The following is a 16,641-nucleotide window of genomic DNA, read 5'->3' as shown; positions in this document are numbered from 1 at the left end:
CCTGCCACCCTTGTGGGAGACCTGGAGGGAGCTCCGGGTTCCTATCTGTGGCCTGTCCCAGCTCCAGCTCTTTGGAAATTTGAGGTGTAAGCCAGTGTATGGAAGGTCTCCTCTCCCTGAGTGTCTGTCCCTGTGTGTCTGTCTTTCAAGTATATAACAATAAATTTTTTAGGGGCTGGCGCTGTGGTGTAGCGGGTAAAGCCACCTTGCAGTGTTGGCATCCCATACAGGTGCTGGCTCTCTCCGCCACGGCCTGGGAAAGCAGTAGAAGATAGCCCAAGTGTTTGGGCCCCTGCACCCATGTGGGAGACCTAGAGGAGTCTCTTGGCTCCTGGCTTCGGATTGGCTCAGCTCTGGCCATTGAGGCCATTTGGGGAGTGAACCAGTGGATGGAAAACCTCTCTGTGTTTCTCTGCCTCTCTGTAACTCTGCATTTCAAATAGATGGATAAATCTTGAAAAAAATAATTTTTTAAAGTTGGTAGAAAATGGAATTAAAAATTTGTTTTTAAAAAGTACCCATAAGGGGGCCGGCGCTGTGGCACAGCAGGTTAAAGCCCTGGCCTGAAGCACCAGCATCCCATATGGGTGTTGGTTCAAGTCCTGGCTGTTCCTCTTCCAATCCAGCTCTCTGCTATGGCCTGGGAAAGCAGTAGAAGATGGCCCAAGTCCTTGGGCCCCTGCACCCATGTGGGAGACCCAGAAGAAGCTCCTAGTTTCAGATTGGTGCAGCTCTGGCCGTTGTGGCCATCTGGGAAGTGAACCAGTGAATGGAAGACCTCTCTCTCCCTCTCTCCCTCTCTGTAATCCTGTCTTTCAAATAAAATAAATCTTTTTCTAAAAAAAGTACCCATAAGTAGCTAATTATACACTTGAATTTATAAAATTAGTAGCCTATTAGATTAATAAGGAAAAAAATGAAAAATCTCACAATGGCAATAAAAATAGTAAAATGTCACAGATGACAAGGCCAATGTGTGTGGATAAGGCCCCAAGTGAGGCATGCCGTGTATTTTCCTGGAAATCTCCCCTCTCCTCCCCTCCCCTCCCCTCTCCTCCCCTCCCCTCCCCTCTCCCTCCTCTCCTCCCCACCCTTTTCTCTCTCTCTAATCCCTTCCCCTCCCTCCCCTCCCCTCCCCTCCCCTCCCCTCCCCCTCCTCTCCTTCCCACCCTTTTCTCTCTCTCTAATCCCCTCCCCTCCCCTCTCCTCCCCTCCCCTCCCCTCCCCCCTCCTCCCCAACCATTTCTCTCTCTAATCCCCTCCCCTCCCCTCCCCTCCCCTCTCCTCCCCAACCATTTCTCTCTCTAATCCCCTCCCCTCCTCCCCCCTCCCCTCCCCTCCCCCCTCCTCCCCAACCATTTCTCTCTCTAATCCCCTCCCCTCCCCTCTCCCCTCCTCCCCCCTCCCCTCCCCTCTCCTCCCCACCCCACCCCTTTCTCTCTCTCTATTTTATTTGAAAGTCAGAATTAGATGGAGAGTCAGATCTATCCACTGGTTCACTCCCCATGTGGCCTCAACAGCTGGGTCTGGGCCAGGCTGAAGCCAGGAGCTTGGAACTCCATCCAGGTCTCCCACGTGGGTGCAGGGGCCCAAGCCCGTGGGCCATCTTCCACTGCTTTCCCAGGTGCATCAGCAGGGAGCAGCCAGGACTCCAGCCCACACTCCTATGGGATGCTGGCTTCCTAGGTGACAGCTTTACCCACTGTGTCACAGTGCCGGCTCCAGCTGGGAACATTCAATGCTTATTAATTTATATGTTACTTTAAAATCCCAAAGGAACGTAGAACACACCTGTCAATTTTGCCTTCCTCTGGAAGGGTGAGCCGGGAGACCTGCAAAGGCTGTAGACAAGGGCAGGGGCGGGTGGTGGGGCACCTGCTGGGCCAGTGTCGCAGGCCGGGGAGGACAGAGCGTGGCACACAGGGTCGTGCACTGGGAGTGTGCGCTGTTGAGCCCAGGGCGTTCAGGGAAGGATCAGTGTGGATTCCAGACATGTTCTGCCTTAAAGCTGCACCGCCCAGGAGAAACCCACTGTGGGCATTTCATTTCCCCAAACACAACTTGTTTTTACAAAGCGCACATGTATTTCTGTGTGGTTGTGGCTGTTCACAGCATGGGCATTTGTCCTCGGGAGCAAATGCATTTATACAATGTGCCTTCTGATGGTCGAGTGGAAGTGACCACGAGAAGACGTGGGAGAGCCCTGATTTGTGAGGCTGGCCTTGCTGTCCGGGTTTCCTGCAGGCCTGCTGAGGGCACACGAGCCCTTGAGTAAAAACATGTTTATGGTTGGCAGAAGTGAACACTGGCCGACCCCAGCAGTAAGCAGTGTTTAAACCCAGGTGCGTGAACTCACTGTGGGAAAAACACTCAGTCCTGCTTGTCTTGAGATGCATTTGCAATATGGTTTTGCTTTTCACATCATAATGGTCAAAGCTTCCACCCTGTTTTGTTTTGAATTGTTTTGCATCCCTAATCATTTTGATGGTAACTCAGTCCAGACAAAAACTTTGAACTTTTGGAAGTTCAAATGGAATTTCAATGTCTAAGCGTACTTTTATTGCAGGGACATTGGCTGGGGTGGTGGCAGACTTGCAAGGTATCCAGGTAACACGCAGAGGGCGGGTGGAGTAATATACAACTTCCGGAGCGTGAGGGCTGGTGGGAAATTTCTGGCTGCCGGAGGAGCAATTAGGAACAGTCAGAGACTCCAGGATGAGGGCCGAGGGTTTTCCAGAGGAACGGGAAGGTGACGATGAGAGCTGGACGTGGACGCCCAGGAACAGCCTGCCCCGGGACGCCCTGGTGAGTGTTTGCCCTGGAAGGAGACCAAATTCCTTGGGTGCCCGGGCTGGGAGGGGACAGGCAGCGTGGGCGCCATGTCCCTTAGTGCTAGAGTTTTGCACCCAGTGGCTTGTCCGTGAGGGCGGCACCGGGAGCTCGGGGCACTGCTGGAGGCGCAGGCCAGGGAGACCGCGCTGGCACGCGCTCTCACACAGGGCAGCGGGTGCGGCTGTCTCTGCACGCGCTGCTCCGAACCGTCGGGGTTTGCATCCTAGAGAGCAAATGCCCTTAGCAAGGAAGGCAGAAGTCACTCCACATCCATTAGACATGTTCACATAGGGTCAGCGCCATGGTATAGTCAGTCTGAGCCTCCGCCCGCAGCCCCGGGATCCCATATGGGTTCCTGTCTTCCCATCTGGTTCTGCTGTGGCCCAAGCACCATCTTCCACTGCTTTCCCAGGTGTGTTAACAGGGAGCTGGATTGGAAGCAGAGCAGCGAGGACTCGACACCCACGTGGGATGCTGGTGCAACAAGCAGTGGTCGAGCCTGTTGCATCACAGAGCCGGCACCGATTTTGTGAACATTTAATGAAATTAAAAGGAATGCTTTAGTGAGGACGAGCTTGTGGGGTGGTCGCTGCCTGGTTGGTTTGACCAGCCTGGGCTGTGTGGCCACAGCGGTGGTGACACCGAGGGTTCCTTAGCACTTGCTCTGAGCACCGTCAGCGGGACAAGCTCTTACCACGTGTGCTTGCTCCATCCTCCCCAGAACTTTGTGAGCTCAGGACTGTTAGTCCCCCCCGAGGGGCAGAGGACCCCAGGGCCGGGAGCTGAGGTTACTTGTCCAGGGTCACAGAGCAGAATGCACGGTGGCCTGGGACTTGGACCCAGGCCGTGGGTACTCCAGTGCGTGTGCTTGGTCCTCGCTGCACGCTGCCCCGGGCTTACTACCTACAGTGTGGATTCTGGGTATCAGGAGCTTTTTCTCCCACATTGCACGTTACTTCATTTCTTCATCGTTAAAAAGCATGGACTTGGGCCGGCGCCGCGGAAGGAAGACCTGTCTCTCTCTCACTGTCTAACTCTGCCTGTCCAAAAAAAAAAGGCATGGATTTGTAAAGCCAGTGGAGGGAGGGATGGCTTCCTGGGGCTTTGGGAACTGCTTGTTCAGGTGGAGTTGCCCAGGAGTGGGGACCGGCGTCCTGCCTTCCCCGTTGGTGCGTGATTCTCTGACTCTGTGTGTTCCTCTCACTGGGACCCCGGCCTGCCGGGAACTGTTGGAGCCGATGAGCCAGAGGCTGCCCTGGGGAGTGAGCAACTTGGCATACAGATGCCAGCGGTGCCTTATTTCCCCTCCGCGGTCGCCTTCCTGCTGCTCTCTGGCCTCCTGGGTAGTCGGGCGGGCTGGCCTGCCTTTGCCAGGACGCGCGCAGGGCCTCGCTGCCCTGTAGGTTGGGCGTTGGATGTGCTGGTTTCCGTCTGTTTCACTTTAGGAACCGCAGGGTGTCCTCAAAGACATAAAAGGTGGCAGAAGCAGTCCGCGGGTCCCTGCAAGCCAGAGCAATGACGTATGTGGGAACCTCAAGATGCCAGGACCAGCTCCCGCGGCCGGGGTGCAGTGTGGCCAGGTCCAGGTGCTGCAGGTAAGAGCCAGGAGCCCCTGCGGTCTGCAGAGGGCAGGAAGGGGCTGTCCCCTCGGTGAACTGCCCCCCCCCCCCCAGCATCCTCAGCGTCTCCTCAGAAGCCCAGCTCCTCCCTTGTCTGCAGCCTGTGACCCTGTATCTGGGGCCACTCCCCCCCACCCAGGCCTCTGGTGGCTGTCTTGCCACGGGACAGTGTCAAGCCCCTCACGCTGTCCTGCCCCTCCCAGACCAGGCCCAGCTTTTCCCTTCCGGCCTGGGATCGGGGGTCCTCAGGCGGAGCTGACCGTGCCCTCTCTCGGGACTGCTCAAAGCACACCAGTAACTTGTGTGTGTGAGAAGAGGGAAGAGCCTTACTGGGTTTTTTCCTTCCCTGGCGCACTGAGCCCCTCCAGGTCAGTCTCAGCCACCTCTCAGACTGCCTGGGCCCAGGGGCACCTGCAGCCGGCAGCCATCGTGCCAGAACCCCGGGAATACCAATTTTGGTCTCATTGTTGCTTTTCTAGGATTTATTTATTTGAAAGGCAGAGTGACACAGATCATCTGTCTGCTGGTTGACTCCCCAAATGGCCACAACAGCCAGGTCTGGGCCAGGCCGAAGCCAGGGGCGTGGAACAGCATCCGAAGCCGTCTTCCAGTGTTCTTCCAGGCTCCCAGGCAGGGAGGTGGATCAGAAGCCGAGCAGCCGGGACTCAGACTGGCTCTCAGATGTGGGGTGCAGGTGTCGCAAACAGTGGCTGTCACAGTGCTGTCCCTGGTCTCGTGAGGGGCGGGAAGAGAGAGGTGAGCTTTGGGGAGAGAAGAGATTAGGAAAATGAGGACTCACAGCTTTGAGCTGGCCTGGTCCTTGCCACCTGTCGCTGTACTTCCCCCAGGGACAGGTTCCCCTCGTGCAGCACAGTGCAGCACAGCTCCAGGCAGCAGAGGGCGTCCAGAGCTCCGCTCCGCTTCCGAAGAGGAGACAGGAGCGCCCAGAGGCTGTAGCCCAGGAGAGGCTGTAGCCCGGGAGAGGCTGTAGCCCGGGAGAGGCTGGGGCGGATGAGCTGGGGTGGAGGGGGGAAGGCAGGCCAGCCCAGGTAGAGGCTGGGCGGGGTGCTGGGGAGACCTTAGGGGCTCATCTGCGGAGATGCGTGGGGCACAGTGTCCATTCGCAGCCGGCAAACAGTGCTCCCCAAAGATTGGGGCAGAGAAAGGGCTGGAGGACCCCTGAGGGAACAAGGATCCTGGCCGGGAGGTCAGCGTGGAGGCTCCCAAGTGTGAAAAGCTGGCATCAGTGCAGGGCAGTGGAAGGGCGGGGCTGTTTCCTGAGGCTGAGGCCAGGGAAACCAGGGCTTGAACCCCACTCATGTCTCCTGGGGGTTAGCCTACTCGTGGGAAAGACACGGGAGCTCTCTGGGCCATAGCGTCACTGTCGCGGGAGTGGCGCCCAGGGCTTCCACATGGGGCATCCTCGATGCACCGTAAGCGCTGGGGATGGGGACAGAGGCCCTGGGAGCTCTGTGCTGGGGCTGTGCGCACAGGTGGAGGACAGGGACATCCTGAGCCGTGTCCCTTTGTCCACCAGCTGACGCGGGCTCTCCGGAACCCTGCCACCGACCTGCTGCCTTGTGGGTGCTCTGATGGAGCACATTGTCTGTGTGCTCTGAGAAGGGAGGACTTGGGGTGGCACCTGCCCCCGGGAGGGGTTGGGAAACAGCCTGTCAGGCGGCAGGGGGAGGGCCAGGGGCCTGAGGCGCCAGGCCCAGCGTGGTCCGTTGAGCCTCAGGCTGGGATGAGGGTGGAAGGACATGGACCAGACAGCGGCAGGGAGCCCCCAGGTCCTGATGCCGGTTGTGTATGGATCCCTGGGCCTTCCCTGGTGCAGGTGCCGCCTCCCCAACAAAGGAGGATGTGGGCAGGTTTGGGGGAGCCTGCAGGGCAGTGTGCAGCGTTGCTGGGCTCAGCTTCCCAAACAGGTGGTTGCCTCCCCAGGGTGACCCCCCCCAAGGTGAAAGGCTCGCTGACTGCCCGCGGCCCCCGGCCCTCTGCCTGCCACGCCTTCCTCACCATGGACTTGCCCGTCTGCGCCCTGCAGGTGGGTGCCCGACAGCTCCTTGCTTTTCTTCTGAGACTGTTCAGGGCCTCCAGCTTCTAGAGGCTGGCATGACCGCTTGGGCTGGTGCCTGGGGCAGCCTCCCCGCAGGGCCCACAGGGCACAGGAAAGGTGGCGGATGACTGGACTGAGAGTAAAGCTCCCCACGGTAGCGCCTCCCTGTCACCCAGGTTTGGTATACTCTTGAACTATTTCTGTACTGAAAAACTTGAGTTCCTGTCTCCTGTGGGAAGTGGGCCCGGCAGTTTGTAACGTGCGTGAGAACAGAGCCAGACGGACTCCAGAGCTGGCTTAGCTCCGTGGTTAAGGCGGGACCAGGTGGCAGCAGGTGGTCACGGGTGGGGGTGTGGCAGGGAGCTGCCCAGGTAGCTGGCAGACTGGCTCACTGCGGTCCCTTTGCCACCTGCCGAGCTGGGGAGGGGGATGCAGAGCTGAACAGAGACGACCGTGTGTTGTGAACAGGTGCTAGAGAATGTGTGTATGGAGCATGGTTTCCTTCTTCCCATTTTCCTCAAGGAGCAAGTGTCGGAGGGGCAAGTTCCTCCTTGCGTTTGTTCAGGAACCGGCTGGGGCGGCGCTCTTGAGCGCTTCGGCACGGCAAGGGTCACCCTCAGCCAGGCACCCACCTGTCCCGCCCTGGGCTGTGGGTGTTACAGCCCTTCCTACCATGTCCCCCGGGCTCTGAGCCACGCAGCACAAGCATTAGGAAAAGCAACGCAGGAAATAGGGCAGGGTGCCGGCCGCCTAGTCCACCGCAGCTGGGCGTGCAGCGAAACCAAAGAGGTCTCTGAGCCCCAGGGTTGGGCCTTTTGCAGGGGAGAGCTATGCAGTCCTGCCGTATCTCTCCAAGAGCTGGCGGCAGGCTGTTTCCCAGCATGCACCAGTCGGTTTTGCCACGGGAGAGGGCCGAAGTGGAACTGTTGCCACAGTAGCGCCAAACTCACACACGCAGGCTGGCAGACCAGACGGGCAGCTGGTGTTGGCAGGTGCCGAAAGGGCCAACTGGGCTGTCAGTGGCCCGTGATCCCCCTCTCTCCCCCCGTGCCCAGTGTGCAGCTCCCAGTTTGGGGCTGGTCGAGTCACAACTTCTAAAGTAACTTTTTGTAGATTGTTCATTTGGGTACTGCTGTGAATAGCAACTTGACAGGAGTTTGTGTATACAACGACGTGTGTAGGGCTGTAACAGTTGTCGGGGACGATGTGTGCAGGGCACGCCCAAGTGTGCTTTTGCAAGGGAAGGTTGGTCTCGCAGTCAGATGGGCACTGGCCTTGCACAGACTTGTTGGGTGCCCGACTGGACACAGGGGCGCTCGGAATACATTTTTTCCTTTTTTTGGCCTCGTGCCTTTTGAAGTGTATTTGTTCAGTCGCTCTGCAGGTTCTGCCTTGGTCTCCTCCACTCTCTGCCCGTTCTGTGCTTTTGTTTCCTGAATTTGGGGACTTTGGGGGCTGGGGTGGTCCTGCATGAGGGTCTCGCAGGCTGAATCCAGGCAGCCACGTGGGTGGTGCTGACATCACGTCCCCTCCCGCGTGGAATTAGCCTCCGTCTCCCAGGGAGCAGCCGGTTTAGATGGACGCCGAGGGAAGGGGTGAGTGCAGAGGGGGCGCTGAGGTTTGCTAACAGCGGCTGCTTCCGTGAACAGACCCTGAGTGATGTGTGCGCGTGCACGAGCGTGATTTCCTGGCCGTGAGGGCGCCTACGCGAGTGTATTTCCTGGAAGAAAGGATGCATACGCCAGTGCGTTCCAGGGGAGCGAGGCAGTGTGCACGGGTGTATTTCCTGGGCATGAGAGTGCACACAGAAGTGTAGATTCTGGGAGCAAGGGAGCATGTGTGAATGCCTGGGAGGTGTGTGTGGGGGGGTGCTGTGTATTTCCAGGGAGCAAAAAGGTGCACGCGGTGTCTTTCTGGGCCGAGGGTGGGGGGATGGGGTGGCGTGGCGGCGGACACACAGGCGTGCGAGTGTTTGCCGAGAGCGAAGGTGCGCACGTGAATGTATTCCTGGGGGCCGGGGGATACCGCGGGAGGCCGGGGGGGGTGCCATCAGACCACCCGAGACCCAGCCCAGCCTCCGAGTCCACTGCTGCTGACTTTGCCGAGCCCTCAGCCAGAGGCCGATTAAGTGAAGAAGAACAGCATCTCGTCGTCCTCGTCGTTTTCCGCCTGCTTCTGCTTCGGGGTGCCCTTGGTCTTGACCGTCGGCGGCTGGGATCGGCATAGCAGCTTTCTGCCTCTCTGCAAGGGGGAAGATGGGCTGGTGGGCCGTGCCGGCGGCATCACGGGGCCCTGAGTCTGCCCAGTGCTGACCAAGCATAGCCGGCACAGCACCGCCCCTTTGGAGTGGTGTGTGTGTGTGTGTGTCTGGGAGATAGCCGGCTGCACAGTGAAGCCATTTCCTGGGCTATGGGGTTAGAGGCTCCCCTGCCCCCGCGGCAACTGCCCTTCCCCGAGACAGGCGACAGACAGCACCCGTCTCCATAGAAAGCAGCGGGCGGGCCTCGGGCATCTGTCAGGGACGATGCTCAGCTCTGGGCCTGCTCTAGGGTCTGGGCTTCCTGCTGCCAGGGCCCCCATGGCATGGAGGCCTTGGAACTCAGCAGTCGGGGAATCCCAGTGACAGTGAACTTGGCTTGGGGTCCTGGCTGGAGTGTTGATGGAACAGCGAGACTCTGGAGGGCTGAGCCGTGGGTGGGGGCTCGGTGAGCTGAGTGCCTGCCCCTGGCAGGGATGGAGGGGGCACGGCTGGGCCAGGCAGCAGCCAGGAGTGAGGGTGAAGGAGACCTGGCCCAGGTCTCAGGCTGACAGCTGGAGGAGGGCATCTTGGAAGAGACAGGGCCAGGGGGCTGGGGGCGGGAGAGGCAGTAGACGTGGCCACAGAAGACCCTGCTCCTTCCTGGCCCTCCTCTCACTCCCCCTGGGAGCCTCAGTGGCAGCGTCTGCAAAGGAAGCTGCAGGACCCCCGGCCACCCCTGCCCACCTTCTTCTTGATCTCTGCCTGGGCCCGGGCCTGGGCCCGCTGCAGACGCTCCTCCTGCAGCTGCTTCTGCAACCTCACCGTCTCCTCCCGCAGCCTGCGTGTTGGGGAGATGGCACGAAGGGCTGGAGGGGCCCCCAGAGGCTCCCCGGAAGCCCCTCTTCCTCTGCTCACCGGCTCTCAGCCCTCATCCAGCATTTGACGGCCAGCTGGCACCCACTGCCCCTGCCACGTGACTCAGCACCCACCTGCCGCTCCTCCCTCCAGCACTGCGCGCCCCGCCCCCAGCCAGGAAAGACAAAGCCCTCCCCCTTGTCCATGGTCCTCCAGGTCCAGGTTGTGCTGTCCTCATCCTCCGGCCTCTCGTCTCCCCATCACTGTCACCGTCCCTCCCTCTATTCCCGATGCTGACTTCCGTCTCCTGCCTGGCGCCAGGGGCTCCGTCTGCCTGCGAGCTCTCTGAGGGCAGGGCTGCTCCGGCCCTGCCGGGCGGGGCCGGGCACTCGCCTCAGACGCCGCTCCTTCTCCTTGGCCTTCTCCACCTGCTCGACCTTGGACTGGGGCACGCGCTCCAGGTTCTCGAGCAGCTCGTTGAGCTGGTGCTCCACGATGGCCAGCATCTGCACGGTGCTCAGGTTGGCCTCCTGCTGGCTGCCGACGCAGTGGTGGTACACATCCAGCACCTTGTGGTTCAAGCTCTCCAACAGCTTGTCCTGCGCACGGATGCACGAGGGCGGCCTCCAGCGGGGCGGCACGCCGGCCTCCCAGGGTGGGGAGCGCCGCCCACCTCACAGCGGGTGCTTGGGGGATGTGGGTTTGGGACCTGGCCAGAGCAGCTCAATGCTTTGACCTCCAGTGGGCACTCAGATCTGGGCTCCCAGCCTGCACCAGGGCTCACCCTGGCTCGGCCCCTCCCCCAGCTGCCCTTGGAGAGCCCGCTGAGGCCCAGTGCCCACCTCCCTGGAGGAGCTCCCCACAGAACCGTGTCCTGTGTGGCCATGGGCAGGTCAACTCCCCTCCTGGAGCTGCTGTGACATTTCGGAAACATGGCTGCCACTGCTCCCTTTCTGTGGGCAGAAGGGCCTAGCCCAGGCCCCAGGACACAGCACGGGCCCAGCCTCGGCACTTGGTAGTGTGGGAGTGACTCAGGAAGAAAGTAGATTAAGGAGAAACGAATGAGATTCCAGAGGTGCGGTCATCATGGGAGTACACCGAGGCCTTGGCTGGCTCTCGGCCCTGCTGTCCCCTCACCATCCTGTCACCTTCCTGGGCTGGCCTAGGGGCACACCTCCTCCCCTCCCCCAGGGTGGCCTTACTGGACAAAACGTGTAAGAAAGTGAAAGAATGCAGGGAGGAGTGGGGGTGCGGCTGCTGAACTGGCACTGGGGGCTGCTGCAGGCAGCGCTCCCGGGGGCTGCCGGGACCATCCCCCCCACCCCACCTACCTGCTCGTCACCCATGTACTCCCCGAAGTGGAAGACCCGCGCTTTGAGCTGTAGCTCGGCGGCCGTCTCTTCCTCCTTGATGATGGACCTGGTCAGCGTGTTGATGAGCTGCTTGAGCTGGTTGACCTCCCTGTCCCTGGAGAGGGCAGAGCACGGCTCAGGCCGCCCGCGCAGCCCCGGGCGCGTCACCACCCTCACCCCCACCCCCACCCCCACCCCCACCCCTGCCAGCTGTCCTGAGGGCCAGAGGACCATGGGTGCCAAGTGTCTCGGGCCAAGATGTCAAAAATGCTGGAGGAATCCAGGGGATGAGATTTAAAAGCCATACCGTCAGCATTAAATTTAACACGGGGTTCACGCAGAGTGAAATTAATGTGAAGTGTACACTTGGGTAAGGAGGGCGTCTGCACAGAGTTAGGCGACCGTCGTTGTCCTGTAACATTAGGACGTTGTCACCATGCCCGTGGCGGTTGGGCCTCCTCCTCCCTCCCCCTTTGCCTGATGCCACCCCTGGGTGATTGTGGTTTCTTGGGCATCTTGCACGAGTGGGAACACACAGTACACAGGCCGTGGCGACTGGCTGCTCGCACCCAGCGTGTCTCCAAGGCCCGGCCGCCCCTGCTCAGTGCGGGTCAGTTTGGTTCCTCTTCGGGCCGAATGACGGTCCGTTGTCCGGACACGTGGGCGTGTGAGGTGACGTCTTAACCCCTGCACCAAACACCTGCCCCAGGAATTGTTATTTTGTTTCTTTTAGCTACGCTGATGGAATTGTGTAGAGTCCTTTCAATGATAACCACAGAGATATTTACAGATAAAGTGATCGTGTGTCTGGTGGGGGAGGGGAGGCAGGGGTCCCGGTGAACTGATAAATACTGAAGCCGGTGGCGGAGGCCGGGGGCCACTCTACTGCTGTCTCTGCTTGTGGATATGTTTGTAGGCTTGCAATTTTCTTAGCACTATTGGGCTGAATTTGGAGAAGTTAGCAAAACATTTTTAAAAAGATACCAAGATGGAGGCTCTGGGTAAATGGGGACCTGTCCCCAGAAATCCGATTTTCTCGTGACTCCTGGAAAGACCAGGCCGGACAGAGTCCTCAGACCCAGCTGTAGCAGCAAGGCCAGGAATGCAAGGAAACCAGGCCACCTCGCCCCTCCCCGAGCCAGCTCGGGAGCGTCGCGGCTCCGCACGCGCGGGACGCCTGCCTGCAGGGTGCTGGAGGGCACAGGGAGGCCTGTGTCGTGTCTGGTTCCTTTGCAGGTCCTTGCATGTTTGGTCTTGTCGTCGGCCTTGTGGTCGTGGGCTCTCTCTGCTCCCCAGCTTCGCGGAGCGTGGCCCAGGGCGAGCCCCCGGCCCTGCACTTGGGTGTTTGCAGCACAGTTAGTTCAGTTGTCATCCACTGCCTAGTGGGCTTTGCTTCCAATTCATTCTGCCCGCATCTCTGAGAATTCTTTCCACATTCCGTGTGCATCCTATCCCGGGTCCTGATTCTCCCATCCCCCATCCTTTTCCTCTCAGTTCGGGCAGCTGTCCCTGGGTTATCGCCATCTCTTCTGCCAACCCGCTGGCCAGCTGTGTCCAGTCTTCGCTGTGACCTTAACCCAGAGGTCTTTCCCATGACCGCATGGGTCCCTCCGGTGGCAGGGACACACTCTGCAGGGAGGACCAAAGACATTCCTCGAGGCTCGGGATCCTCAAACTTACCCCCTCGATGAAGGAGTTTCCACTTCTGGGGACATCCGTCCCCTGTCCTTAGAGCCGGAAGTCGACGTGGACCCAGTGTTAGGGACAGAAGATGCGTTGTGCCTTCTGATGGCCTGGGTGAAACCTGGCCTGGAGGCTGATGTGGTGGCCGTGCAGTCTCATTGCCACATCCGGGTGGTGCAGGTGCCTGGCGTGGCTGCCCAAGACTTGTCTCACCCAGTGCCGTGTCCTTGCTGGCAGGAGCTCTGTGCTAGAGTTGTGGTGACCCAGAGTGGCTGGCCCGGTTCTGGTGCTCACCAGGCTGAGCCTCCTCTCCACCCAGTATCTAATTTACACACAGAAATACAGCTGGGATCTGTGCACCTTGGTTGCATCAGCATTTCCTTACAGGGCGGGTGTTAACTCTGGCGGCTGAGATGTTGGCACCCCCGCATCGCATGGTGCAGTCCCAGTTCCACTTCCAATCCCAGCTTCCCGACAGCACGCACCCTGGGAGGCAGCAGTAGTGGCTCCAGGGGTTGAGTCCCGGCCACCCATGGGAGACCTGGGTGGAGTTCCCAGCCCCCAGCCTCAGGCTGGCCCAATCCTAGCTGTCGCTGGCATTTTGGGAGTGAACCAGTAGATAGGAGATCTCTGTGTCTCTGTCTCTCTCCCTTACAAATAACAGACACAAAGCACTTCCAACACCCCCAGAGCTTCCTCGTGCACACGGTGTGGGCTGGTGCCTCTCGCCCTCGAGACGGTGTCCCTGTCACCTGCCCCCTGATGTGCGTGCTGTGGAGCGTGAGCTGAACCCCAAGCACTGATTCTAACTGACAGGAGGTGGGGTGGATGTCACTCTGTAATCAGGCCCCAGGAAACAGGACCTCCACCTTGCTGGTACACTCTGAGGAAGCCAGCAGCCAGGATAGGCAGCCAGAAACAGAGCTTCCAGCAGTCGTGTGGGTGAGCTTCTCCCGTGGAGCCTGCAGGTGACACACGAGGCACTCGGGGTGCACTGTATGGTGCCCGTTACGTGGAGGAGATAGCCGGTACAGCTGGTTCTGGAAGGTCAAGTTAGTGACCCGAGCAGAGCAGGTGGCCCTGGGGTCTGCCTTCTTCCCGTCATGTCTGAGTGGCTGTTCCCATGGCTGGCCGCGTTGATCCTTTGTTCCTGTTTACTGTGGGGCAGCCCTGTGTCCCTCAGATACCCACTTCTGGGTCCCTGGAAGCAAACTGAACGTGGGATGCTGCCTGGCACGGAGCAGTCGGGGCTGCAGCGGGCACTGGGGTTGCTCATCGTTGGCGGGCAGGTGGGAGACTGGCGTGGATGATGTGGTGGGCCGCGTAGCATGCTTTCCTGCAGCCCACCCCTTCATTTCAGTCCACTCAGACCAGTCTGAGAGCTCCGCCCTCCCGAGTTGCAAGGGAAGCCACTCGTGGTGTTGAAGCTGCTGGGCGAGTTGTTGCCATGGCGACAGTCTCCCACACGTAGCGTGGACAGACCACACTTTGTACACCTACTTGGGCGGTTGTTGTTGGCTGTCGGCTTTCCGACACAGCCATTCTTTCTTTTAATGGTGAAACAGGCTGTTCACTTACTGTTGCAGCTATTTATATGCTTCTATAGAGATGTTTTCCTGAGATCAGTTTTAGGTTCAGTGCAGAATTGGGTGGAAGGTACAGAGAGGTCCCCTCCCTGCCACGCCCTCTCCTTCCCCAGCTGCTGTCACCATCCCCCACCCCAGGGGGCCATTCCTTACAACGGGACCCTGCACTGGCACATCTGCACCGTGATCACCCGCAGAGACAAGGCCCGTCCTGGGTATTGTCCACAGCTGTTGGTGCTCCAATAGCTGAGCACCACACACAGCGGCTTTACTGCCCCAAAACTCCCCGTGCCCCTGGCGACCGCTGATCCCCTCACCATTCCCATGGATTTGCTTTTTCCAGATGTCCTGTGGTTGGAGTTCCAGGGCACACAGCCTTTCAGACTGGCTTCCTCCACTCCGTCATATGTCTTAGCGTCGTCCGCGCCTTTGCAAGGCTTGACCGTGCGCTAGTTTTTAGCACTGAATGCTCTCCCAGTGCATGGATGTACAGCACCGTTTATCTGTCTGTCCACCTGCTGAAGAACATCTGGGCTCCTTTCAACTGTGTCGACGAGGAATAAGGCTGCTGTGAACACCCTGGGTGCAAGTGTTTGAGGGCGTGGATTTTCCGCCCATGTGGGGAAGCACCCAGGGCACAGCTGCGGGATCCTGTGGTAAGAGGATGTTGGGCTTTGTGAGCAGCCCCCACGCTGTCTTCCACATGGCTGCCCCACTCTGCGTTCCCAGCAGAGAGCGAGCGTACCTGTTCCCCACTTCCTCGCCAGCGCCCGGTGGTGCCAGTGTTCTGGGCACTGGCCTTTCTCACAGAGGGGCAGCAGTGTCTTCTTAGGGCTGTCCTTTGCACTTCTCTGATGACGTGGTGCTAAGTCCTTTTCACACACTTATTTGGCATCTATATGTGTTACCCAGTGAAGTGTCCGTTCAGGTACTTTGCTAATTTCCTATTAAGTTTAATGGTCCTTTTTAATGTATCAGATAATGTCTCCCTACATAGATCTTTTGCAAATATTCTCTTCCAGTCCATGACTTGTCTTTTCAGTCTCTCGACAGCATCTTTTATGGGGCAGAAATTTTCCATTCTAATGAAGTCTGGCTCAGCAATTTCTTTTTCTTTATTTTTTTCTTTTTTATTTTTTGACAGGCAGAGTGGACAGTGAGAGAGAGAGAGACAGAGAGAAAGGTCTTCCTTTGCCGTTGGTTCACCCTCCAGTGGCCGCCGCGGCCGGCGCACCACGCTGATCCGAAGCCAGGAGCCAGGTGCTTCTCCTGGTCTCCCATGGGGTGCAGGGCCCAAGCACTTGGGCCATCCTCCACTGTACTCCCTGGCCACAGCAGAGAGCTGGCCTGGAAGAGGGGCAACCGGGACAGAATCCGGCGCCCTGACCAGGACTAGAACCCGGTGTGCCGGAGCCGCAAGGCAGAGGATTAGCCTAGTGAGCCGTGGCTAGCAATGATTTCTTTCACATACTGTACTAAAGAGTGGTCTCCTGTGTTGTCTTCTAGCAGTGTATGTTTTTTCTTCTTGTGCTTAAGCCAGTGATTGACAGGGAGGTGTGATTTGGTGAAGGGGGTGGGGTCTGCGTCCACATGCACGAAGATCTTGGATTGTCATTGTCCAGGCACCATGTGTTAAAATGCTGGTTTTGTCCCTTTTGTTGTCTTGGCTCCTTGGTCACAGATTGGCTTCCTGTTTTCCTGTGGATCTGTTGCTGTCCTATGGATCCATTTGCCTGTTCTCTCACCAATACCACACTGTCTGTTAGTGTAGTTTTAGTAGGTCTTGAAGTTAAGCTGCATCAGTCTCTAGCATTGTTGTTCAGTGCTGTTAGCTGTTCCATCCAGTACTGTGTTGGCTACTGTCTTCTGCCTCCCCATGCAAACTTTAGAACTGGTTTATCCATTCCCACAAGAGAACATGCTTGCGTTTTTATTGGGATTGTGTTGAATTACAGATCAGGTGAAGTGTCTTCTTGGTAATAGTGAAGCTTCCTCTCCATGAACATGGTATCTCTCTCTACTTGCTTAGTTACTTGATTTCATCAGAGTTTTGTAGTTTTCTTCATACAGATCTTGTTTGTATTTTGTTACATTTATATCTGTGTAGCTTGTTTCTTGTTACATGTGCTGATGTAAGTGGCATTGATTTTTTTTCTTTTTTTATTAGAGAGACAGAGAGAAAGGTCTTCCTTCTGTTGGTTCACCCCCAAAATGGCCACTACGGCCGGTGCACTGTGCCAATCCAAAGCCAGGAGCCAGGTGCTTCTCCTGGTCTCCCATGCGGGTGCAGGGCCCAAGCACTTGGGCCATCCTCCACTGCCTTCCAGGTCACAGCAGAGAGCTGGACTGGAAGAGGAGCAACCAGGACAGAACCAGTGCCCCAGCTGGGACTAGAACCTAGAGTGCTGGCGCTGCA

General features: G+C 58.3%; 1 protein-coding gene across 3 annotated transcripts in view; it reads right to left on the bottom strand.

Moving 5' to 3' along the window:
• Window positions 1-8,481: 8,481 nt before the first annotated feature.
• The window catches only part of CFAP100 (cilia and flagella associated protein 100), a 28,416-nt gene continuing 20,256 nt past the window's right edge, over window positions 8,482-16,641 (bottom strand). Inside the window, exons 16-19 of one of the 3 annotated variants that reach the window (XM_089305592.1) lie at window positions 10,936-11,071; window positions 9,998-10,203; window positions 9,494-9,587; window positions 8,482-8,751 (exon numbers count right to left, since the gene is read on the bottom strand). In XM_089305592.1, the coding sequence (XP_089161718.1) occupies window positions 8,635-8,751; window positions 9,494-9,587; window positions 9,998-10,203; window positions 10,936-11,071 (553 nt within the window). In that variant the 3' untranslated portion in view covers window positions 8,482-8,634. Of the gene's footprint in view, window positions 8,752-9,493; window positions 9,588-9,815; window positions 10,204-10,935; window positions 11,072-16,641 lie in introns of those variants that run through there. The other 2 variants (XM_089305591.1, XM_089305590.1) reach the window with 2 other exon arrangements.

The sequence above is a fragment of the Oryctolagus cuniculus genome, chromosome 10 (assembly GCF_051225735.1).
Source record: "Oryctolagus cuniculus isolate XC-2025 breed Fujian yellow rabbit chromosome 10, ASM5122573v1, whole genome shotgun sequence".
NCBI classification, from domain to species: Eukaryota; Metazoa; Chordata; class Mammalia; order Lagomorpha; family Leporidae; genus Oryctolagus; species Oryctolagus cuniculus.
This window is presented reverse-complemented; position numbering and strand designations above follow the sequence as displayed.